General features: G+C 47.4%; 1 protein-coding gene across 4 annotated transcripts in view; it reads right to left on the bottom strand.

The window, feature by feature from the left end:
* COL4A2 (collagen type IV alpha 2 chain) overlaps window positions 1-16,179 on the bottom strand; it is a 178,171-nt gene that overhangs the window by 49,561 nt on the left and 112,431 nt on the right. For all 4 annotated transcript variants that reach the window (XM_059995832.1, XM_059995829.1, XM_059995831.1 and 1 more), the window contains exons 5-13: window positions 12,744-12,878; window positions 12,611-12,655; window positions 9,352-9,468; window positions 7,435-7,506; window positions 7,046-7,081; window positions 6,875-6,937; window positions 5,005-5,040; window positions 2,513-2,554; window positions 286-381 (exon numbers count right to left, since the gene is read on the bottom strand). In XM_059995832.1, coding sequence (XP_059851815.1) covers window positions 286-381; window positions 2,513-2,554; window positions 5,005-5,040; window positions 6,875-6,937; window positions 7,046-7,081; window positions 7,435-7,506; window positions 9,352-9,468; window positions 12,611-12,655; window positions 12,744-12,878 — 642 coding nt within the window. The remainder of the gene's footprint in view (window positions 1-285; window positions 382-2,512; window positions 2,555-5,004; window positions 5,041-6,874; window positions 6,938-7,045; window positions 7,082-7,434; window positions 7,507-9,351; window positions 9,469-12,610; window positions 12,656-12,743; window positions 12,879-16,179) is intronic.

Below are 16,179 nucleotides of genomic sequence, written 5' to 3'. Positions count from 1 at the left end.
GCTCCGACCACTAACTATGTCTATACTAGGGACTTAGGACAGACCTGAGATTTTTAAATGGATTCTCGTGTTGTTTCAAATTCACCCTTATTATCTACAGTGATGTACTGATACACTTGTGTGACTGTGATCAGTGCTTTCATGCATAGTTTGCCAATTTGGCGGTGAGGGCTTTTCCACTTTGAATGTGACTGTTTGAATGAGAGCAAAGAAAGTTACCTTTTTTTCTCCTCCTGGTTTTCGTTCAACTGGGAAAATACATCAATTTTGCTGAAGTCCCTTTACCTTATACTGCTCTGGGAGGATCACGTCATTTTTGGGCCTCTCGACGTAACTGTTGTCTGGTGGAATCCCACCGGGTCCCTGCTGTCCCATGTCGCCCTGTGAATGGTTTAGCAAAGCAGCTGTCTTTACATTGAAAAGACGCGACCAAGGTTGAATAAAAGCACAATCCCACCGCAAACTGCTGTTTTTATCTTTGCGTATTACTTACCACATGTACACCAATTTTATACTGTTATAATCATAAGATAAAAATCATATATAGAATAAAATAATCGTAAGGTAAAATTATTTGATTGCTACTTGCATGAAGAATCACTTAGAGGGGACTTCCCTGGTGGCGCAGTGGTTAAGAATCCACCTGCCGATGCAGGGGACACGGGTTCAAGCCCTGGTCCGGGAAGATCCCACACGCCGCGGAGCAACTAAGCCCGTGCGCCACAACTACTGAGCCTGTGCTCTAGAGCCCACGAGCCACAACTACTGAAGCCCGCATGCCTAGAGCCCGTGCACTGCAACAAGAGAAGCCACCGCAATGAGAAACCCACACACCGCAACAAAGAGTAGCCCCCGCTCGCTGAGACTAGAGAAAGCCCGTGGACAGCAACGAAGACCCAACACAGCCAAAAATAAAGAAAGAAAGAAAGAAAGAAAAAAAAAAGAATCACTTAGAATTTATGCATACAAGCTGGTCACAACTTGGGGCTGCATTTGCTTCTGTGGAATTATCTACTTATGATGAATTTCTATACAAGGAAATTACTAGGTCTGGAGGCTCAGTATCTTGGTGTTTCTTGCCATGTGTTATGCTACTGCTTTCTAAGATTGGTACCAAGACATAAGAAATGCCTAAGAAATGAAAGACCAGTCCAGTTTCACCACTACTTCACCAGTTAAGGGGTTTTTTATATAATAAAGAGCAGCATCTTTAATAAACATAATATCTCAGGACTGCTTTAACGAGCTTTTTTATCATTATCAAGAAACGCTCTTGCATGTGATGCACAGGCGGTGAAACCTTCGATCTGTAACATTACTGGACCACTATCCTTGTGTAATATGCTGATTTCACCTCCAGGAATTAACACAAAAAGGAAGTTACTGCCTTTTCTTTTGCTATTTTCACATATAAACTATATAATACAGATTTGAGCTTAGATATCATGTAACGTGAACAGGAGCAAACTGAGATGATGTTACTGGCTGCAGAAAGTGGCCCTTCACAGTATATTCTGAATGTCTGCTAACATTACAGCTAAAAAATACCTAACACTGTTCATCTCCCCTTTACCTATGGGGGCCTTGATGTTATTATTATTATTTTATTATTTGTGGATTATGGACACTAACTTCATTCTCATTCTATCTAATGTGACTATTCTCCTTTCCGCCCGATGATTTCTTCCCAGACTTTTCTTCTTTCTTCGTTATCTTACTATTGTCTTATATTCCATCATACAGGAGTTTCAATTTTTATGAATTTGGATCTTCCAATGTTTTTCTCTCGTGATTTTTTCCTATGGAATTCACACAAAGAAGAAAGTCTTTCCTTGTCACACCTGAGCAGTACGGGACTGCACTGAGTCTGCTGTTCAGTCAAAAAGCAAAATGGGAAGCAAAGTGAAAATGAGTGAAAAACGAGGCCAAGGGAACAAATCCGCTTGGCGGTGGGCACTCAGGTTCTGCAGTGAATGCAGTGGGTTGCGTGCGGCGAGGCTCTGCTTGTGGCTGTGGGTACCCAGCTGAGCTTCTCACACACTTGATCTCAGGGGCTCCTCTCAAAGGCCACGACGCCTTTGAACCTTGGCACCGTGGGGAACTGCAAGAGTCCACGTGGCCTCTTTCCTGCCTTTGAGCCCAGCCCGAGCCGGCCACGCCCCCTGGTCCCTGAGCCGGCCACGCCCCCAGCCTGAGCTGGCCCCACGTTGTCTGCTGCTGTCTTCCTCAATCTCCTCTGCATGCCCCATGTCAGAGGACACCACAGGGAAATGCCTTTACTTTCTAGCTGCTGAAGACGGCTGAAGTTACGTGTGCGTCAGAGGTCCGGGACTTCTACAGTCTTACTGATCCATAACCACCACTGGCGCCTGTTTCGTAACCTGACACTTTACAGTGATTGTTTCCCTTGCAAACGGTCTGTTTGCAGAGCACCTCAAGATAAGAGCATAAAACGAAGACATTAAAATGATCTGTCAATATTTCCTAATTCAATCTATTACGTTTCCTTTACCTTTTCTCCTTTTTCTCCGTAAAAACCAAGTCCTCTGTTGCCCTGAAAGATAAATGGCTTCTGTAAGTTTAAAGTCAATAATCACGGTGAAATAAAATTACTTTTTTTTTTAGAAAAAGAAACCTATTATCTATGTATCTGCAACATTACTGGATAACTATCCTTGCGTAACAGTCTGGCTTCAGCTCCCAGGAACTAACTGATACAAAAGGAGAAGTAACGTCTTTTCTTTTGCTATTTCCACATATAAACTGCGTAATAAACATTTGAGTCCATTCCAGATATCACATAAAGTGAACAGGAGCAAATCGGGATGCTGTAGGAGCTACAGAAAGTGGCATCAGTTACAGACAGTGGCTTCTGAGCATTCACTAAGATTAAACTTAAGAGACAAAAACTCCGCGGTTCATAAAAACGATAGTTTTATTACAGCCGTGCTTTTAAGAAATTTGTATTTTGTACTTTAAGCAAAACCTGAAAAATAGTGGAGTAAGAACAGTTATTCTGTCACCCTTGGGAACACTGTGCCATTTGCTTTTTGAAATATATTTTATTGTTCAAATCCTGCAGACCGGGAAGTTGCCTAGTATTGATTCCCTACTTGCGGTCCTGGGCTTTGACAGTCCAGGGCCCCTGCTAACTGCTTCTCTCTCCTTTAATCCTCTGCACCACACGATGAGCTGGGGCATCACAGATGGGGAAGGTGTCATACCCTTGGACCAAAGCCTCACAGCGAACAAATGGTGGAGCTCAGATCTGATCCCAGGTCCTCCCGACTCTTAATCCCGCGTATACCGACTCTACAGGTTAGGGTCGCAGAGCGTTTCCTTGGGTTCTGGCCCCTCTGGACTCAGAGAGCAGCCATTTCCTGCCTTGGATCCTACATTTGAAGATGATGGTTCATGCTCTCCTCTGCCTCAGACTTTCTCATTTTGGTTAAATAATCCTAATTTCACAGAAAGATTTCCTACCCTTTTACTGATCTTAGGGGATGGTGTTCTTGGGGTTTAGCCAAACTTTTCATCTTCCTTTTTGCTTAAGAAGCAAAGCTAGGCTGGCGACCTAGTAAGTATTTGACAGATTCATGGAGCTGCCGTGCGTGGGAGGGCTGACCGGACACGATGCCGTAAGTCAGTCCTCTGTTCTCTGATTCCCAGCAGCTCTGCTTCCTTCTCAGGGCCCCTACCCATTGAGACAGAGGATTCTGTGGGGGGTGCTATCTGATCTGTCTCTGCACCACACTGTCCACCCCCCTCCGATGCCCAGAGAGTTTCTGCAAATAAAAACAAAGCCTTTAATTAATCTTTGCTTTTCCTTTGCTTCTTTCCCACCTGGCTGGGAGCTGAAATCAAAGCACAGAAACGCAGCCAGGCTAGATGAGAACACGATTTGCTCGGGACCCCGAGGTCCCCTGCCTCACGAGCCGGAGTCCAAGTCACCAGGAAGTGACCGGGCGGAGGGTGAGGGCTGTTTGTGCTGCAGCCAAGTGGGGATCTGAGGCGACCTTGGGGCTCAGCTGCCGCGTCCTACATCCGCTTCTCTTGGCGCTGGGCCGTTCCCAGCCTGCTCCAGGCTGCCGGACAGTGGGGAGCCCGGTGGTGGGGACAGCAGCCCTAATGAGCTCCAGCCGCAGCTGGAAGCTGTGTCAGAGGTGATGGGAGCTGGGGGTGAGGTGGGGACAGCCAAGGTCCCCAGGCGGTCACAGAGATGGGGTTTCCGTGGGGCAGGCCTGGGAATGGGCAGGCTGGGAGATGTCCTTGGCCACATGCAGGCCACAGAATGGTCCTGAAAAGTTCGTAACGGTAGCCCAGTATTTCTGACTCACGTCGAGTTTAGACCAAATACTCCCCTCGCCAACCTCCTACTGTTTGTCTTGGGCATTTATCTACCTTTCCCAGGTCACGCTAAACCCTAATTCTGTCACCAGGTTCCAACAAGCCACCTCCTTTGCTGTGCTCCAGCCAGCTGACTCATCTTTCTCTGATGAAAACAGGATAGCGTTGGGCCTGAGCCTGGCTTGAAACTCACCAAACACAACCCTAGAAGCGGACATCACACTGTGGTACAACCTACCTGTATCCAGGTAAGAAGAGCGCCATCAGCTCCCTACACAACTTTGGTGGCATCTCGTCCCTTCTTGTAAATGAACCCACACGGATAAGCACGAGCTGTCCCTCATTGGTTCTAGTCTACGTTTCTAATCAAACATGCACCACCAGTTGGACTTTCATGTAGCCACGGGAATGCTATGTGAGTTGCAAGCAACAAGCCGTTCAATACATCCACTTAATGACTTCATGTGACCATCCAGGTGCATCATGGGATTTAACCCTGGAGTTTATAACATTGTCTTAAAACCCTACAAGACGGTCCGCATCATGAGATAAACAGTACAGCTATCAACCAAGTAGTTCCGTGGTCAAGAAGGACATACACAAACACGTAAGGCCCCCCTCCCCTTTCCCTCACCATCCCGCCCCCCACCAACTTACTGGCTGTCCTTTTGGTCCAGGGGGTCCAGGGGGTCCCTGCACAAATACAAAGAAATTTGGAAACTGTTTTCTTTATCCCAGGACCCAGATAACATCTGCTGGAAAGCTCTGGGAAAGCCACTCTCTGTATGTTTAGAACACCGGGTAGTATATAGAGAGGTTTCTAACACATTTGTCTCGGCGGGGAGGCAGGGCTGGAGGGGAGAGGGCGGGGGTCAGGCCCAGTTCTCAGGATTTGCTGGCTGTCCACACGCAGCTGTTTCTGGTTTGCTTTTCTGAGTTCAGGCTTTTGACGTGACCCCTGTCCTACTCATGTTTGCTCTGATCCCTTTGCAAGGTCTCAGGCCCTGTCACTCCAGAGACGGCTTCTCCCGGCTTCCTCTGCGGTCCCCCACAGGGCACCATCCTGCACTTTCGGCTGGTGGGCCAGCAAATGTGCACAGACAGAATTAATTGACATCCGGGTCACTCCGCAGGGTTGAGAATCCGCCTGCCAACATCACCATATGTCTTTCTGCAAAGCATTCAGCGTCAATACCACACTTAGGATACAAGTTTTAAAAATGCTTTAGAAGAGCAATTTGTGTTGAAGTACAAATAAGTGGACAGGGCAGGGGGCTGTGGGAGATTTTAATGGTTCATACAAAGACCCTGAGGCTGTCACCTTGGCTAGGGACCCAGTGGGTACAATCTGCTGTTTCACACTTCCCTGAACTGTGTGCGTAAAGCACGACACCCCCAAACCCTGTGGCACATGTGCTGTAAGCCGACAGCTGGGCGTGCCGGAGAGCAAAGAGCATCTTGTCACATAAGCCTCATCTCATCCCCTTCGGCCAGATCTCTCACAGCCACAGCGCTGCTTGGAAAAATGACTGTCATGACACCAGGGAACTGTGCTTTGTAGAAACATGATCAATTATTATTATCATCTTATTATCGACAATTAGAAGGGAATGAATGAGCGCTCCCACCCCCGACTGTTGGTGTGACCGCATCTTCCCAGACACATGCGTGTCCACTGTTTCTCAGTGTGTGTCGAGAAGCTGACACCGCAGCTGCCTCGATCTTGAGCAGTGGTTTCCTCTGAGAAGGGCTCTCTCCCCTGCAGTCAAAAGCGCTCTTTGAGTAATTTAAGGCCTGTTTGTTTATTAACAAAAAGTGAGGGGAAGGAGAGAGTCAGACACCTTGCGGGAACCAGTTCATCTTCTGATCCTTTGTGCAGCGAGAAGGGCCTGAGGCGGCCAGGCCCTGGGACTCTCCTTCTCCCTCCCCTCCCCTCCTCGAAGCAGGCCCTCCTTCACCCAGGGATGTGTCCTGTCGCACTTTACTCTATTATTTGATTTGCAGGAGGAGGGGACACCTGTAGACCACCACTCAGGTGGGGCACAGGGGCCACTTTGTTAATTGGTGTCCAATGTCTCACCTATTATGATGGCTCTGCCCAGGTGCAGCGCACCTGCTCTAATGGCCATGCCAGGTGTGATGGCCCTGCTTCTAATGGCCATGTCCAGCAGAGCCCATTTCTTCCTTATCGACCTATTGGACTCTGGTCTGCTTTACCAGGGATGACAGGCCCCCGTCAGCTGGTCAGGTGTGGTGCTGGGAGAGCTCGTGCGTGACTGCAAGGGCGCCCAGCCAGCACCGGGTCAAAATTTGACCTAGTTGGCAGTGATCTGATGACCACATATTTTCAGTTCTCATTCTTCAACCTTGATGTCAGCAACGTGTACAAAGGATGACCTGTCTGGTCTTGGCGACCACAAGCATCAGGTGTATCGTGAGGCTTTCACCAGCGTCTGCAGTTGAAGGAGCCGCATCTCTAGAGGATGCTTGACAACCTCAAGGGCGAGCACACGAGCCTGGTACTTACTGCTCTTCCTGGAGCTCCAACCGGACCCATCTGTCCCACAGGCCCAGGGCGGCCGGGAGGCCCCTAAGGACAGGCAACCAGAGAAGGCTGTTAGCAGAGGCCGACTGGGGCACGGAGTCCGGAGTTCTTCAACTTTCGCTTCGTCTCTTCTCTAATAAAAAGAACGCTTACCTGGAAGCCGACCAGCCCGGGCACTCCAGCTTCCCCCTAAATGAGAAGAAATAGTTTTTAGAATTTTAGCTTTTAGGCATCTGTAGGTTTAGAGACATTTTATTGCAATGTTGAAAATAAGTATATAAAGTGTATCTGCCGTCTCAGGACTTGGTGATGTTAATCACCCAGATATCTGGGGTGTTGTGAATGGGGGACGAGTGTGCCCACAGTTAGTGTAAGGTTGAAAACAGCCTGGAGGGCAGTAAGAGAATTTCAAATCAGTTGTGATTCTGGGCTATTCCATCCCTCTCTGCATCCCTCCACTCCAGAGTTCACTTGGAAATGAACTTTGTTAATCGCGAATTTAAGCTGCGGTGCTTGCTCACGCCCCACCTCTACCGACTTACCCTGTATCTGTCGCGGTCCTCACTAGACAGAGCGTAGGGCTCGCCTTTCTGCCCTTTGGGTCCTTGGGGCCCCTAAATTAGCACATAGATCATAGGAAGAAAAACGAAGAAAACAGTCCATTAGCATTCAGTGCAACAACTGTTATTTGGATGATCACGTGTTGCCTTTTTTTTTTTTGGCGATACGCCGCTCCGCGGCACGTGGGATCCTCCCGGACCGGGGCACGAACCCATGTCCCCTGCATCGGCAGGCGGACTCTCAACCACTGCGCCACCTGGGAAGCCCCTACATGTTGCCTTTTATAGGCAATGTCTAGCTCTTCTCACGGCCAATTCCGGTTATTCTGAACACCAATCTCTACCTTAACCACAAGGGTGAGAGTTTTACTTTCATTCTTACCCAACAGCATCTTTCTTACAGTTAAAATGGAAATACTTTATAGGATTTAAATTATTTTCAGAAACTCACGTGACGTTTCAGTAAACAAATCCTTTCCTCTACCACCCTGTTCCTTTTCTTTGTAAAAATACTATTCTGTGTCTTCGTTGGCATTTATGTACTAAAATATCAACACATTCATGCTGAAGCACCATTTGTGGGAGAGATACTGGGTCATCCTTTAAAAATGGAATTGTGTCAAATATACACGATGCGTGAGTACGCACATACACATATACACGTGTTTTAACACCTACATATAAAATCAATATTTCAAAGTGATGGCTATGTTTATTGGTAATGAAAGCTATGATAGTAGAATAGAATAGAATGCAATGTAGCTTATGGAAAAGTTGAATCACATGAAAAACCAGCAGCCAGTGGAGGAAGTGGAAGGCGGCGGTGTGAGCGGGACCAGAAATCCAGCAGCCTCGGCGAAACGCAACGAAGGGTGTTATGGCTGCCCTGCCCTCACCTAAAAATGTTGTTTTTAAATAAAAAGTTTTGCCAAAAAATGTTAGTTTAACCCTGAATTTGCAATATACTGGTGGTAAAGAGGTAGCAATAGAATGCCGAAAAATATTTCAAGATTCTTTGCAAAGACCCCAGAAATTAAATGAAGCCACGAAATAGATCATTATATGGAAGTTCTTCCATTACGAAAAATAAAGTCTATCTTGTATATCCCGGAGAACATCATTGTTCTTTCACGTCACAAAGGATGTTAGAATCTAATAAAGATGATGACTAATAGAGAATTTTGTCAGGATTTAAGCTTTTTAAAATTTTAGTTCCACGATTCCACTGTTATTCACTGTTATTTGAATCGGAGCATGGGAGGAAAGGAAGAAACACTTAGGAGGCTGCAGGAGTGAACCACATGAGCCAAACCCATTACTTTCTACCTAATGCTTAAAGAATGAATCGTGGGCTTCCCTGGTGGCGCAGTGGTTGGGAGTCCGCCTGCCGATGCAGGGAACGCGGGTTCGTGCCCCGGTCCGGGAGGATCCCACATGCCGCGGAGCGGCTGCGCCCGTGAGCCATGGCCGCTGCGCCTGCGCGTCCGGAGCCTGCGCTCCGCAGCGGGAGAGGCCACAGCAGTGAGAGGCCCACGTACCGCAAAAAAAAAAAGAAAAAAAAAGACTGAATGGGAACACGGAGTTATGTGAAGGCAGGAACAGCACGCCTAGGTGTCCTCAAGCCAACCTCGGCAGGGGAGGCGTGCTTTACCCTGACTGCTAACCAGGAGTGGGGAGCCACGGCTGCCTGGGGTGTAAAGGCAGGCCTGGCATGTGCTCCCGCCTCCCATCACTGTCCTGGGAGCAGAAGGCAGCTCACCCTCTTCAGAGAGCTTTGCTAAGACAACTTCTCAAAGGCATCCTCTGCAGGGCCTCCTGAAAGCAAGACCTTTCACGCATTTCCACCACACAGATTCCAGAGCCAACCCGTAGAATAGCCCAAGCGGTTCCCATACTCACACGGGGGCCGAGGAAGCCGCCAGGGCCGCTGGGTCCCGGGTAGCCTGCGTCACCCACTGTCCCGTTGCAGCCGTCGTAGCCAGGCGGTCCTCTGGGCCCGCCCTGGCCAGGATGTCCCTGGAAACAGAGAAGCGAGTGAGTCCTCAGCCCGCAGCGGTCTAGTTTTCATGTAATTGTGACGAAACAGCTTAAAATCTTTTCAGAAGAGATGTCCCTGGCATGAATCCAAGCGCCAAGACAACTCAAAATGAACCAATGAATGAATGAAAAACGAAGTCATCAAGGGCACTCAGGTGTCCTTCTAAGTGGCAGAGGGGCCTGCACAACAGTTCTGTTTCCCACGGGGTTTGGTAAGATGTCAACCGTCTTGGGGTTTCTGCTGCTTTGCTTCCTTGGGCGACAGGGAGGGCTGTTTTAGCAGGAACAGAAAAGGGTAGGTTGAAAAATTCTAGAAAACACTCTAGAAGCAGATGCTGCTCGGGGATAGCAAGGGTCAGCTGTGCCCAACCGAATTCTAGATGGAGCTGTACAGACCCACGTCCTAAACGGGTGAGAGTCACACCTGCCGAGGGATCTCATCAGTGACTTAGCGGCAGGTAGAAGAGCTGATTTCCTTACTGACTTTCTTCAATAAGTCAGTTGACTTATTGTCGTCTTCAGGAACAGGACTTTTTCGATTTTAAACACGAATAGAAAGCAAGTCAGGTGTTCTGGGATGCCGGGTGGGGGAAGGAAGGCAATGCGATCACATGTGTCTTTCGTGTAACTCGGGGTCAGGCTAGGTCTCTGGGCGTCTCAACCGCGTGAATCTGGTTCTGGAGACACGGAGGGGTCAGGTTAATAATCTACAGTTTATGGACTACGAGACCAGAGCCTGTTTTGCTGTTTCTTTACACGATAGATGTTTAGATATACGATTTCTTATTGTACAATTTCTTTAAAATTTTGGTTTTCTTGATAATAGACCAAATATATATTCCGGAGTGATTTTTGAAGCCAGTGGGCTGTCTTTTAGGTTTACCTTGAGAAATCTGGAAGGTTTCAAAGGAAACGAACAAGCCCTACACAGAGTGCCTGTACCCTGAATGATATTAAGAAATACAATAAGAGAAACAGAATTTTTCTTTTGTTTGCACATTTCTTTGCTTCCGATGTTCAGAGCCATTGCTTTCACTGGTGCCGTCAGATAAGAGATCCAGTAGGCTTTTCAGTCAACCCTCTGGTGGGTCAGAGAAACCCTGATTGTCCCTGTACATCACGAGATACAATCTCTCTGGTATTGGAGAGCCAGCAGCATTTTGGTCTTCGACATAAAGGCCTCGTTTTTAGGGACCTCTAGAAGCTGACCTTCAAATTCAGAAATCAAGCTCTGCAGGTGTTCTCCTCATGACGGTTAGGATTCCGTGATGCCTTCATTAAAACGTACCACTGAGTCCCTTACTCTCCTCCTGAATGATCCGTCTGCTGTTGGTCTTTCTGACACGCTTAGAATCGATCTAAGTCATTTGAAATTGCATGCCAACCTGGTCTTAGTTTGAAATTGTCCTTCAAAGAAAAATTTCAATTCTGTTGAGCTAAATGTCCCTCTTGTGTTCAACATCTAATTAGGTCCATTTCTGGACCTAAGAATTTATGATACAATTCTTAGATTTACTGCACATCACTTTCTATATTCGACTTCTAAACAGCTAAAACTGTCAGGTCCTTCAAACTCTGCGTCCATTAGGTGCTTACGTACCGAAAGTGGCATTTACATTAACTTACTGTGGAGCATCTATCAGACTTCGGCAGTTAAAGAGACTGTTTTTAGCAGCGCTGACATTCTGTAAAAATGACCCGTTATCTGTACACCATGATCACCCCTCCGTATGATGACTATTTCCTCCCTAATTTGCGAAATATTTGCTTCTGATATTAAATGAGTATGAAGTGGAAAAACGAATGAAAACATGATACAGATCAGTTACACTATTTTCCCATAATGTCACTCCATCTAAGCTCGGACTTCTGCTTCCAGAAGAGACCACACTGAGGAATGATCCAAAGAGTCCAAAAGAGTAGGTTAAAAACGGGCGATTTCCTTTGAGGCAGTTGGTAGGGAAATACTTTTGTTATTTGTTTAACCCTTGAAATCTGCGGATTCTTCAACTCTGCCAATTTCTCAAGATTCTGACTCATGTGAGAGTTATTTCCTGATTTGCTCACAGCTGTGTGTTGTCACTGATGTGTCTGTTCGAGGCCTCACTGAGGTGACACAGAGGATCACCAGCCATGTAGGTCTCACGTCTTGGCAAGTGTGGCTTCCTTTCCTTCACTCTGCCTTCTGCTGCAAAAGCCTCCTTGAAGGTGGAGCTAAAGATCTGAAGGAAAAGCAGGAATCCCCTGTGACTGCTGTCCGCTCGTGCCCTCTCCCTTTTCTCCTGCGATGGAGCAGGCCCACTTGTGTAGCCTGGGGGGTTGAGGATTCTCTCCCTCTGTGTGTGTGTGTGTGTGTGTGTGTGTGTGTGTGTGTGTGTGAGCGCACACATAAGTGTACAGGCACGGTGATAGACAACATGTGTGTAGGGTAAGGGCGCAGACATCTGCGTGTGTGTGAAGTTCCAGTGGCAGATGTCCTTAAACTTCAGCGGTTAGAGGGATGGGGCAGGTCTAAAAGTGCGATAAACACATTTATCCCGGAGGCTGGGATCTGCAGGAAGCCGGCCCTGGGAAATCTGCTCCTGGGTCCCGTGAAGAAGGCTGTGAGTCAGGCTGCTTTGTTTATTTTCTTATGCCACAAGAAGTAAAGTAAACTAGGTTAGAAAAACACATTTGATTGCGTTTTGAGATTTTCTCATGGACAAAGCATGCCTTCCGTCTTCTCATTTATGTGCGGTAACTACCAAGCACGAGCTTCAGGACAGCCCCGCTCTTGGCTGGACTGCTTTCTATTCAGGTGGTTCTGGAGTTCAAACAAAATGTTCAGACTGGCTTTTTATAGCACGTCTGTGCAACACTGCAGCTTTTTACTACAAAACAGTGTCCAGTTTTAGCAAAGTAGCCTCAATTCTGAAGCCAAGTCCAGAAGGACGTTTACAAAGCAAACAATCTGTCCAATATTTGACTGGATTCCACGAGAAAAAAATACGCACATGTAGCCCCATAAGTTTTTTGTTATAAACAAGAAAGGGGGACCAGCGAGACATGTGTCTGTAAGTCATAAACGTATTGTTTTGCACGTGTACAGTGTTTTAAAATTCTAATCTTATGAAAAACTTACGGGAATTCCGTCGGCACCAGGAAATCCAGAAACGCCTCTGGCTCCCTGTAAAGAAGGCAAACAGACTTAACGATGGCCAAGACGCCTCCACCCTTCAAACAGCGAGAGATATACCGACAGTTACTGTACGTACCACGTCTCCCTTCGGTCCTGTGATGCCGGGAGCCCCCCTATCACCCTTGTCACCTTTCCGGCCTTGCAGTCCTGGGAACCCTTGTAAGCCGGGGGGCCCGGTGTATCCCTGTGGGCCCACTGGCCCTGGCTGGCCCTGTAGAAACAACACACGTTCAGTTTCCACAATTCATAACCATGCATGAGCATTTTCAACCATGTTGCTTTCGAAGCTACGCTCTTCATTCTTAAAGAGCTATAATCTTCAGAGAACATTACATGTAAACCACCACCTTCTGCCATGAGAACCACAAAGCCATTCCCGGCTAACAGAGAAACCATAGAGTTCAAAGGGAAAAACATTAAATGTGAGGGAAAAATGATCCTAAATTACTACAGTGATGTTATGGTGAAATGCTAAGATTGGGTTGGGATGAAAGAATAAACTCACTTGGCTTTTAAAAAAAAGTCCTTTCAGTATGAAAGAGAGTGCCAATCAAATTTCTAAGAGTTTCTCTCCATCTCAGTATAATGCGTCCAATAGGTATGGACATGGAGCTGGCATCCAGCTATCAAAGTGGTCCCTGAATGTTTATGTGATTAGAGAATCTCTCCTTCTGTTCACACACACACACACACACACACACACAGTGTGCGTGCATGCACGCACAGAGAGAAAAAGAAAAGGTTTCTGAAATATATAAAATGTACGTCCGTATCCATCAGGGTGGCTATTATTCTAAAAAAAGAAAAGACAAAATTACATGTTGGCCAGGATGTGGAGAAATTGGAACCCTTGTGCTCTGTTGGTGGGAATGTAAGTGGTGTGGTCATTGTGGAAAAGAGCAGGGTGGTTCCTCAAAAAATTAAACAGAATTACCTTGTGACCCAGCAATTCCGCTTCTGGGATAACACTCAAAAGAATCGACAGCAAAGACTTGAACAGATCTCTCTACACCCATGTGCACTGCAGCATTTCCCACAATTGCCAAAAGGTGGAAGCACAGTATCCGCTGATGGATGCTGGATAAACACAATGTGGTCTCTCCACACAATGGACCATCATTCACTTTAAAAAGGAGGGAGGGCTTCCCTGGTGGCGCAGTGGTTGAGAGTCCGCCTGCCGATGCAGGGGACACGGGTTCGTGCTCCGGTCCAGGAGGATCCCACGTGCAGCGGAGCGGCTGGGCCCGTGAGCATGGCCGCTGAGCCTGCGCGTCCGGAGCCTGTGCTCCGCAACGGGGGAGGCCGCAGCGGTGAGAGGCCCGCATACCGCAAAAAAAAAAGGAGGGAAATTCTGACACAGGCTACAACACGGATGAACCCTGAGGACATTACACCGAGTGAAATGAGCCACAAAGGGACAAATCCTGTCTGATTCCACCAACATGAGGTCCCTAGAGGAGTCACATTCATAGAGAAGAAAGTACAGTACAGGCGACTAGGGGCTGGGGGAGGGGAAAGGGCAGTTAAGAGTTTTATCGGGACAGAGTTTCAGTTTTGAAAGATGAAAAGTTCTGGAGACGATGGTGATAATGTTTGCACAAAATGTGAACACGCTTAATGCCATCAAACTGTACAAAAATGATTAAGATGGTAAATTTTATGTGACGCGTGTTTTGCCACAATCAAAATACAAAGATTAAAAAGGGGGATCTAGCTCGCTTATTATTGGAACTAATTTATGCATTAGTTCTAGATTAATATTTTCTGTTAATTAATTGACTTTATTTTTTTAGAGCAGTTTTAGGTTTACAGAAAAATTAAGCAGACACTGCAGAGTTCCCAAATACCCCTCTGCTCCTCCAACTGCCCCCCACTCCCTCACAGTTTCCTCTATTATTGACAACTTGCATTCGTGTGGTAAATTGATCACAACTGATGAACCAATATGTTATTCACTGAAGTCCAAGATTGTAATCGGGTACAACTTCTGTATTGTACATTTCATGGGTTTTGATGACAGTAGAATGGTGTGTATCCAACATAACAGTATCATAAAGAACAGTTTCACGACCATAAAAATCTCCTGTGCTAACGCAATACTGTTATATTTTAATGAACCTCCCAGATTAGCCCCAATTAAAAAAAATCCCCAAGCAACTGACTCCGGCTTGACTCCTCCTTAAACGCGCGGGTGCTGTTTATTCATCACAGAGCCCTTCTCTGCCAGGCCCATCTGCTCTCACACTTCAAATTCTGGTCTTGCCTTTAGATTAAGGGGCTTCTGAGTCGGTATTTCTAGTCTTCTCTTTCATTGCCTGTAAAGAACCTTTCTTATATAAACTGTGCAGCTAAGGCGTTTGTCTGTCTTTGCAGAACGTTTATAATCTGTGCTTAACATCACACACCACTGACAGGGAGTAACGTCAGATGCGGCCTTCATGTCACAGACAGAATCGGAGGGAAGCGCGTGGGGAGACCCTGCTGCCCCTCCCTTTAGACGTTGGACCCCAGGCATGAAGGGAGCAGTAAAGAGGTGTCTTCGGGGTGGAGGATACAGATGGAGGTTAAGATCCCGCTAGATGGCTTAGACCTGCCCCGAAGCTTGGGCCCCCGGCCTCCTCAAAGGGGAGATCGGGGCTCCCTCAGGGCCAGGTCAGCGTTTTAGGGATGGTAGATTCTCTGCTCTCCCCGCACGAGTTCCAGAGAGGCCAGTCTGTGCAGAAACCAGCAGATGCTCCCCTGGGGTAGCCTGACCACACGCATCGTGTGTCACGGCAAAGCCAGCGTATTTGAATCTTTGGAGAACGTGAAAAAAGTGGTTAGGAGGATTGTGGTACAAGACGGGTAGCCCTGACCTCGGACACATGACATCCCAGGCTCATCCTTTTCTAAGGTCTTGGCATGATACATTTGTTGGAAGTTTGGGGACAAACATGCTTTTTTTTTTTTGCGGTACGCGGGCCTCTCACTGTGGCCTCTCCTGTCGCGGAGCACAGGCTCCGGATGCGCAGGCCCAGCGGCCATGGCTCACGGGCCCAGCCGCTCCGCAGCATGTGGGATCTTCCCGGGCCGGGACACGAACCCGCGTCCCCCGCATCGGCAGGCGGACTCTCAACCACTGCGCCACCAGGGAAGCCCTGATTCAGATTTTATGGCTCTTCCTCAGCTGTGCTCATTTCTGTTTTGTCTGTGACTGCAGACCAGGCCTCTACGCCTCAGAATTCCCCTAACCATCGGAGGCCCCTAGCTGGTTCGTGCTTATAGGGAGCACCTTTGGGGGATAAAATGTTCCTCATTAGTACCGTCATTTTTATTGCCCATAATCTACATCTCTTCCAGGGGGTGACTGTCTAGCGCCAACTAGAGGGACCGTCTCCCATTAACCCAAATGGGATACGTGCGTCTTAGTGAGGCAAAGCCTCACCTTGTCTCGAGTTCATTAACCTTTCCTGATTCCCTTTGATGGGGAGAGTGACTAATGACATCATGGTCTCATTTTCCTCCCATTGTCA

Source organism: Delphinus delphis, chromosome 18 (genome assembly GCF_949987515.2).
Source record: "Delphinus delphis chromosome 18, mDelDel1.2, whole genome shotgun sequence".
NCBI classification, from domain to species: domain Eukaryota; kingdom Metazoa; phylum Chordata; class Mammalia; order Artiodactyla; family Delphinidae; genus Delphinus; species Delphinus delphis.
This window is presented reverse-complemented; position numbering and strand designations above follow the sequence as displayed.